Consider the following 9,343-nt stretch of genomic DNA (forward strand, 5'->3'; position numbering starts at 1 on the left):
AGTGTGTTTACTCTTGCACATGTGAAGAAAGTTGTGTAAATCCTTTTGTGTGAAATCTGTTAAATATCTTCAAGTGGTGTCACTTGAGGCACCATCAGTTGGGACTGAAGACTACAAATTTGAAAATCCCGAAAAATCTAGGGGTGTGGAGTTATCAAGAAGTGAGTTTACCAGCCGTCTGCAGCCACGTCCTCATGTCTGCATAAGGAGAGACGCTTGAGGCTACAATTAGCCACTACTAGCATAGCACCCCCTAATCTCTGACCAAATTGATGGCGTTCAAGTTGCATTGTGGATAATGTAGGTGTCAGGTTTTTACAGGTTACAAAATTGCATAGAGTAAAAAAGGCCATCCATCAATTTACTTTTTTTTTTTTTTTAAACTGTTCTGTCAGTCACCAAATCCATTGTCCAACTAATTGCTTTACCTCTGTCGTCTACATGAACCTCAGGCTCATCATCAATATGGTTAAAGTTGCTGAAAATCTACCGTATGTGTAACCTTTTGACACAGGGCACACTTTTTGGTCAGAATTTATTTTCATTGATTGTGTTTGGATGGCTGCAGTGTACCACAGTGGAAGCATCAATAAAACCACTGAAGAACAGATGTACCCACAACCAGTCAGGTGTAGTGACTTGAGGAAAACTGAAGACTGTTTTTTATCAAACTGATTTTTATGTAGATGTATTATTGCCAAATGTTCACAACTTAAATCGTTGCTCTCTAATACATTTTGCTTTGACCTATTTCATTATTTTTCAGGAAGGTAGCATTTCCTTTAGCATTTTGAACTATCTGTGACTTCGTACCTCTTGAGCTGTAACAAAGATACTGTTCTCCTGTCTTGTCTTTAGCCTTAGAGACTTCAATCTGAGAGCCCCAGATCACATTTGATGGACAAACAGTAAACAGAATTGGAAAACTCTTCACAGCATGTAGTTCAGCACCAACATCATTTCAAAGATTGGATCTGCGAGTGTTCGGCGGTCTGTTTACTCTCTGTTTTCTGAGGTTTCACCAGGCTGAGAAAAGATATGACCCCGGGGCTTTTTCATTAAAACCGACAGTATTTACTTTAAAACAACTAAAGAAAGACGAGCAGAAGAAAGAGAATATGATGAACACACTGTAGATTAGCTCTAAGCCTGGTAAACATGAGACTGCCCTCACATTAAGTATTTACCCTGAGGACAGATTAGTACCATTTTTTCCATGTGGTTACCATGGTACCATAGTGAGGGCTGGTTGTCGCCTTTAGGGAAATATGTGAAACAAAATGGTTCATGAAGCTCTAGCAATTTCATAAGGTAACTAAACAGTTTTATTTTTGCACACAAAGACATTTACTGTACAGCACTTCAGCATTCTGTTTGTACTATAACGACAGCAGTCAACAGTAAAGCTTTAGAAAAGGGGTTTGAGTTTTTGGGCTTTCCACCACATGCAATAGATAGAAAGATTGACCACAGCTTTTATACAAAATTATTTGGCTTCAAATCATCATAGATCATAGATCGTACACAAAACGGAATGAAATTAAATACGTTCTTTCAACTATCTTGTCCAGTTGAATTAGCGACTATAATTAAAAAAACATTTTTTTTTTTAATGTTTTTAAGATGTGCTTGTCTGTTCATATACAACTAATGTTGACGTGTTTATATAATAAACTAATTCACAGATTAAAAACTAAGTATGCGGTTTAAAAGCACCTTATCCCTATGACCACACAAACTTTATATTTTAGATTTAGAGCCGAAAGCCAAGATGTGACAGATTCAAATTATAAGATACCTGTTCCTTAAATTGAAAATTTTTAAACTTGGTTAAAAATCACAAATACACTTGGGAATCAAAAAAAGTTTGGCCTTAGCTCAGACAATCTCTTCAGCTATCTTTAACCTAATCTGCTTCTCTTGCTTTGGCTGTGTGACAGAGAATATGAGAGGATGGAGGTTTCTGGTCCACAGATCAATGGTCTGTACTTGTATAGCGCTTTATCACCTTTTGGTCTCAAAGCGCTTTTAACATAGTTTTTCCCATTCACACACTAATGAGACAGATCACCATGCAAGGTGCTGCCATCAGGAGAACATTCACACACTGATGGTACAACATCGGGAGCAACTTAGGGTTCAGTGTCTTGCTTGAGGACACTTGGGCATGTGGACAGGAGGAGCTGGGGATTGAACCACCAATCTTCTGATTAGTGTTCAACCCACTCTACCGTCTGAGCCACAGCCTCCCAGTCAGTTCAATGAACCAAAGAACATTTACTGCAGTCAGAGCTCAGTTGCACAGCCTAAGCACTAATTGCACTTTGGTTTGTGTATTTAACACAATTATAATTACTTTCCTATATGATGCTTTGATGCCTGGGATGAAAGCTACATGCAAAAGCAACTCTGTGTCTCCTAACTGTTGCACATACAAACAGTATTTGTACCTATACCTGGCTGTGGCCTGAGGCACAGGAAGCATTAATATTCAGTGCTTTGTACATGATTCTCAACGGAAAACTAAAAACAAGACCTTGTTTATAGAAAGTAATGAGTTATGTAATGCAGCTGATGACAACTTGAACTTGGAAGTTTAGTCACATGGAAGACACTTTGTAATTTTTGTATGTTTTGTTGTGTTTTCAGGAGAGAAGGGGAGGGGGTGCGGGTCTTCTGGGACCGTTTGAGAGAGCCCTCCTTCATCTCCAGGTGGAATCCCTTCGCCACCGACTTCCCCTTCATCACCTTCGTTTACCACCCTGTGAGGAACATCAGTGACACATTATCTGCTCTCTGCGATGTAAGTGGATCCTTCAGTGTTAACAGCATGGCATCGTTTAAAGGTTCAGTTCATAAAATATAAACCCTTTTACCTTGAAATACAAATAGATTTTTTTAGGGCTCATCTGAGAAATGAGATTGCTGCTGCACTTCAAATGCAATGACGGTGAAAGAAATTTCCAGTAATTAATGATCCAACATTTTTTTCCAAGAAGAATGTCCTGGTTACTGGGAATAATCCGCAGACTTTACGATAAACCTCCAACATTAGGAGCACTTCCAGTGAAGGCTGGGACAAAATGGAGATGCAAAACTGACACTTCTGTGTTATCGTGTTTTTTTTGTATGAACTGACCTTGTAAGTGTCTGATTAAAATGTCCTGTTTCATAACTTCCTTTCTATAATCCAGGTGAAGGTGTGTACTTCACAGAGAATAATGGAGACACTTAACTTTAAAAATAAAACAACAGCGTGGTGAGATTCATCGTGTGGTCAAATGAGTCATCATTGCAGGGAACGATGATTCACTGGAATAAGGCATCAGGTAGCATTAATGTGTAATCTGTCATTTTCAAAACCTGATAAAACACACATCTGTACCCATGTGCCAGATATGTACTGTAAATATACAAAACCAACAAAGAAATACTTTGTTTTCATTTTAGGTTCAGATTTCTTGTGCTGACAATTTCCAATAAGTGTTTTCGTTCCCAAAACACTTAAGTGAGAGGTGTTTGCAAAACTTGCGCAGGAATTTCAACATAACCAAGACGTGCATGTGTAATTACAGCCGTCAACTCGGCATAAGGAGAAAAATAAACAAGAGTGGAGTTTTTCTTAGTGAAGTTTTGTTTCACTTCATGTCAAACTAATCAGTTGTGTTTCTGCTGTCATGCTGAGATGGGGTGAAATCACACTCTTTTCACTGAGTGCACACAAATGCTGACAGATGCAACTGATGTACAAAGACCTGGAAACACATTTCCCAAGAATGTAATGCAATCATGGTCTTTATTATGATATGTTGGGAGTCTTGAGAAACATCGTCAATCTGGAAGTAATTTGGATTTGATCCCTGATCTCTGCCTCTTTCCTATTAAGATTTTAGCCATTAAGAGATGGTAATAAATAAACTGTCGTGCAAAACGGACCTCATAGATTTCTAGAAATTAGCATAAAAATCACGACTCAAATAACATCTGTCTGACCTTTATAGTAGTAGAAACACTTGATTAAAGCAACGATGTGGAACCTCCATCTGCAGTTAGATCTAAAACTAGATAAATAGATCTTTCTGTGTAAATGCACAATCTTCTAGCTGCCAGTGTTTGGGGGTATTTGGATGAACAAGTCTCACTGATTTATTCTTATATTTTAGGTTTAGACTTCTCTTGTGTTGTTTTACGATTCTGTTAGGCTGTGTCATGTTTAACCTCAATAAGAGATTCCAGGTTAAATGAAGGTATAAAAAAGGAGCTCAGGAATAAAGGTACATTTTAAGATGCAGAAATGTTTTATATATCTCGGTTTAAATGCTAAGGAGACATCAGTTCTTTTGCCTCCTTACACCTCAGGGTGCGGAGCTTCAAAAGAAGGTTGCAGCACCCACACATTACCACATTACTCAACCCTGGATGCAGGTAAGAGTCATCAGCACAGTGACTCTAACCACCAGGAATTAGATTTAAACTTCGCAACAGGTTTGCTTCACACTAAACCTGGCGCTGTTCTGTTGCAAACGAGCTCCACCTTCTTAAAATAAATCCAGCTCAGTTTTTTTTCCAAGGATTTTTTTTTTTTTTATCACCAAATGTCTTATTTCTATAAACTTTTACATTCATCTGCCTTAAATCTAAGTATATTTCAAGTCAATATACTGTATATCTGTAAAAGGTATTTGCAATAAAAGTAAAGTGAGGGTGCTTATAAAAAATAATGCCATGAACAGGTTGTTCTGAGCATCTTGGAGAACTTCTGAGGATTTAAAATGTTTGATTGTCTTCCGTCTTCTCATGTAATCTCACACTGACTCCATGATGTTGACATTGGAGCTCTTTGGATCCAAACCATCCTTGTTCCTCTGGTGGATGAAGATAGTACTTAATGACTCTGGCTGGATGTTTGATATTGTTGACATGTTGGTAAAAACTGGCCTGGTTGTTTGAAACCAATGACATCTCCTCTTCATAACTGTCTGGGATATGATTGTGAAAACTATCCAATACACTTTTCACACTTGTGTATTCAAGCAGAGCAGTGTCGACCGCTACGCTAGCAGTGTTACTTTGAACCATCAGCATTTGTAAACATAACCCAGACACATAAAGGTTAATTAAACAGTTTAATAATTTAATGTATTAATTTGTGGTTATTGAACCTCGTGTATGTCGTGTTCTAATAATGACAAGCAACCAAAGAGCTGTTTTTAGATTAGAGTAGAGAATCGTTATCCTCATAGTCTCAAAGTTATTCAAATGCAAGTATGTGATTCACATTTTTTATTTTTAATACATTTCTAAACATTTCCAAAACATGTTTTCTCTTTTTAGTTTTTGCTTTAGTGTAGATTGATAGTAAAATGTCTATTTTTTGTTTTGTTTTTAACATTTAAAATTCAATCTACAAAGCAATAAAGTGTGCAAAAAGTCAAAGGGTCTGGATACTCCCTGAAGTGACTGTATTTCTAATACTTTCCTTTTGTTCACAGATCCAGAACTTCCGCGAGAAGCTCAAGGAGGCAGCGCAGAAAGTCCACACCATGAAGCCAGTTCCTGGGAAAGCCAATGGTGTCCTGGTCCTGAACCAGCAGATCCATATCGATGCCTATGTGGGCGCCATGTCTTTCCTTGGAAACCAAAACAAACTGGGCTACAGCTTTGCTCGAGGAAACATCGGCTTCTAAACTCTCTTAACGTTTGTCATGTTTATTTTGTATTTTATTTTTTTTACAAAGATTTTACTCAAACATTACAAAGATTGACCAAATATCTTTCCATATTCAGGTTTACCTTTGTTTCCCATGTTTCTCGGGATGTTCTGTGTGTGGTTTAAACAACTGTGTGATCGCCCCCACTGCTTATTACCGGTGTGTGGTGTCTTGAGTACTCAGAAATATCCACATTTCAACACCGCTCTTCACTGGATGACGGATCCCCCGCTGCTCTCAAGGAGCTTTGTATTTGCTCCTCAGTGATATGGTAATTCAACTCTTTCGCAACGGTACTCCTTTCTTCCTCCCCCGGTGTCTCTGTTAAAAGCTCATTCCCATGCCATTCAGCCCCTTAGAGATTCACTGGAGCATGGGTGCACATTTGTCAGCTCAGTTTTATCATTCGTAGTGTATTTTTACAGTGCATACAGTGGTGGAATTCCCCCTGGATTTGTGTGTTTACCGTATGGTGCTTTGGCTCATTTGGTATCATGCGTTTGTCTCGTGAGCCTAACAGACATAAAAACACAAGCATACATATTTTGTCCTCGTTTCGTTTTGATTGGTATCAAATATGTTTCATGCAAATTCCAGTGCAATACAATGAAAAATGCAATCAGCAACTGAGATCATCTTGCAAAATGCTTTAAATGCGTAGCAGCAGAAGCAGAATATTCAGGTTAGCATTAGCCATAATGTAATATGGCTCTGATTTGGTGTGAGGTGTTACAAGTCATTTCTTATTTAAAAAAAAAAAAAAAAAAGTCATTGAATTACAATATCAGAAGTAATGTTTTGCATTACTGAGTGCTGCTGTGTCAAAGGTGCCTTTAAAAATTGCAAAAAAATTGCAATTGTTTGTACAATGTTAGTTTTTTCCTTTCATTTGATGGTTACAGATACAGACAAGGAATTGTGGAGGTCTTCTCTATTTATTGTGTTGAAATGGAAAGGGAGACATAGAAAAATGTTAAGAAGCAGCTCCATAATTTGTAGGGCTGTACTGAAAAAGACAGCTAGCATAAGCCTGCTAACGTTGACCCTGTTGCCAACCTCACAATACAGTGATTTGGTTCACATACCGTCCAGCGCTGGACTATTTAACGAGTTAACTCCACAGGGGGTAGTGTTATCACGAGTAATGTTAGCATGCCAACTATAGCTGTAATTGTGTTTTTACAGGTGGCAATCAGAAATGTTTGCTGTGCGTTTCCACTAGGGGGCAGTGCAGGCCACTAGCTGCTCCTTTCTTTTACGAACCTGTTTCTCGTCCTGGCTGGAATTTCAACCAGCCAAGCTCTGTCAACGCTTTGTGACCTCGTTTTGGTTGAGTCCAAGAACCTCCACCACACTTGCTGAAAAAGTGATCACATTACAATAATGTTATCAAGTAATGCGTGGTTGACTAACAATGAGGGAAGAGTGACTCAATTTCCTGTGAGTCTGGCATGCATAAGTAGGCATTTTGAATCTATGAAGGGAGTAGAAGATCCTAGCAGTAACAATGACAACTACCATCCGCAGAGGTAATTAATAGATGTACATGCATCGAATGGCTATTGATTAACATAAAGAGACTGGGTGTGTCAAAAAATATTGGTGCATTCAACCCAAAGTGTGAAATAGACACGACGGTCCACTACAGCAAAACGTGAGATAGCCACGCTCTGGCCTCTCGAGGCGTGACAGTTTCACATTTTGTAAGAGAATCAGATACTACCATGCGGGAGGCATAGGTTTGAGTCCAGGAGGTGACAATGTTGTTCTTCAATTATTTTTTGTTTTCTAACCCCAACTATGCTTCTTTTGTTGTACCCCCAACCATGTTTTTGTCACAAATCCCAACCATGTGCTTTTCCTAAAAGTTTCATTTTCCTGTAAATCACATGGCTGTATGCATGCATTAGGTTTCATTTTCATCCACTACAGGAAAACAGGATTTTACATAGTTTACATGCAAAGATTTGTGGTTGATCCAAACTGAGCAAAAAGTCGTGCTGTGATGTTGGATGTTACAGTGACTGGGATAAATGCAGATTGCCCTGCTCTGATAGCATTTTTATGCAATATGGTGGGATGCTTATACCATCAGTTTTCTTTAAATTTGATTTAAAATGTCAAATGTGGCTGATCCAGACTGAAAAAATACCATTTTCACTCTTGTGTCATGCAAAATTCTTGCCAATTCACAAGCCTATTCCAGCATCGCAATAAAAAACAAATCAGTTTTGATTTCATGAAAACTGTCATAGTTTTGTTTCTGACTGACAAATACAACTGAATCCAGTCAAACTTACCGAGCAGCATTTAGTTCCTCTCAAGGTGTTGTCATCAGGAAACAAGGTTAAGCAGCGAGTATCTCAGGAATACGCACAGCTGTAATTCCGCGTAAAGTATATGGCTAAGTTCAGCACCTTTAGTGTCGTGTATCATAACCTTAGGGTTTGAAGGGGTTAACATGTTTCCTCCTCGAATGAGGACGTGTCTCTTATCCTGGATCAAGCACTCCTCTGCCCCGGAGCGAAGCACCTCATCCATATTTCTGCTCTTAAAGTTGTAAAAGCTGTTCAGAAACCAGGATTAACTGCCAGATGAATGAGTGTTCATAACATTTCTCAGTTTAGATCCTGCAGAGTTTTGCATATGGTTCACCTGGCCATTAAAAGGGGGGATATTATTGTAAAACATTCACCCAAGTGCCTTCATATTGTTTGGTTTCCATGGATTTGATTTGTAACTATAATCATGTTGTTCTTCAACTGTCATGGCTTTATCTCCGCTGCAGGTAAAGCAGCGTGACAGCGAGAGCCCGTCCCTTCACAAATCATTTGAAATGATAATGTAATGTTTGATATTATATTGTTTGCTGTTGCAGTTTGCATGTTGAGTCGTGTTTGAATGGCGCTCCAATCTTCCCTTTTTCTTTTGTCGTCTGTCAACCTTTATTTTCGTAACAGTTAAGAGCATCACTTCATTCAGCTGTCATCTTGATGTGATGCGACGTGCTCTTTACGCCAGAACATAGGATAAATATGGGCCAGTGTGTGTGTGCAGATGTGCGTGCAGGAGATGGGTGTGTTGTGTGATCCATCTTTATCCTCAGATGATCTTTTTTTTTTTTTTGCATTACAGATTAGTATGTTTAGCCCTCAAGGTACAGCATGTCATTTAATGATTTGCTCTATGTATACTCTGTACTTACTACTGAAACGGGACTCAAAGGGCCCACAAAGCAACAGGAGAATTACCTCAAAGTGATTTAAAACGCCCACAAAGAGACACAAAATGGCCACAAAAATGCACTAAATGACCTCAATGAGACAGAGACGACATCCGAGAAGTGCAAAAATACAGCGAAAGCGACCTGAAACAGCCACAAATAAGTGCAAAAAGAACCACAAAGAAAACTCAAAAATAACAGACACAAAACAACCCCAAAGACACAAAATAACCACAAAGGAAAATCCCAAAGTGACACAAAACAACCATAAACAAATGCAAGATAACTACAAATAGATGAAAATGACTTGGTAAAATTTTTAAATTTCCATAATGTGACGTAAAACAACCACTAACGGTTTCCAATGGACCACAAAGGAACGCCAAATAAGTGGGTGTGTTGCTTTTAT

The 9,343-nt window shown here is 38.6% G+C and overlaps 1 protein-coding gene across 1 annotated transcript in view; it reads left to right on the plus strand.

Annotated features, from left to right (window-relative positions):
• tprg1 (tumor protein p63 regulated 1) overlaps window positions 1-7,004 on the plus strand; it is a 28,301-nt gene extending 21,297 nt beyond the window's left edge. Inside the window, exons 5-6 of the mRNA XM_069704059.1 lie at window positions 2,650-2,803; window positions 5,493-7,004. Of these exons, the coding sequence (XP_069560160.1) occupies window positions 2,650-2,803; window positions 5,493-5,687 (349 nt within the window). The 3' untranslated portion in view covers window positions 5,688-7,004. The remainder of the gene's footprint in view (window positions 1-2,649; window positions 2,804-5,492) is intronic.
• The last annotated feature ends 2,339 nt before the right edge of the window (window positions 7,005-9,343 follow it).

Source organism: Brachyistius frenatus, unplaced genomic scaffold (genome assembly GCF_029030835.1).
Source record: "Brachyistius frenatus isolate BFR_SWC_R1_liver_20210118 unplaced genomic scaffold, ASM2903083v1 Contig_49, whole genome shotgun sequence".
NCBI classification, from domain to species: Eukaryota; Metazoa; Chordata; class Actinopteri; family Embiotocidae; genus Brachyistius; species Brachyistius frenatus.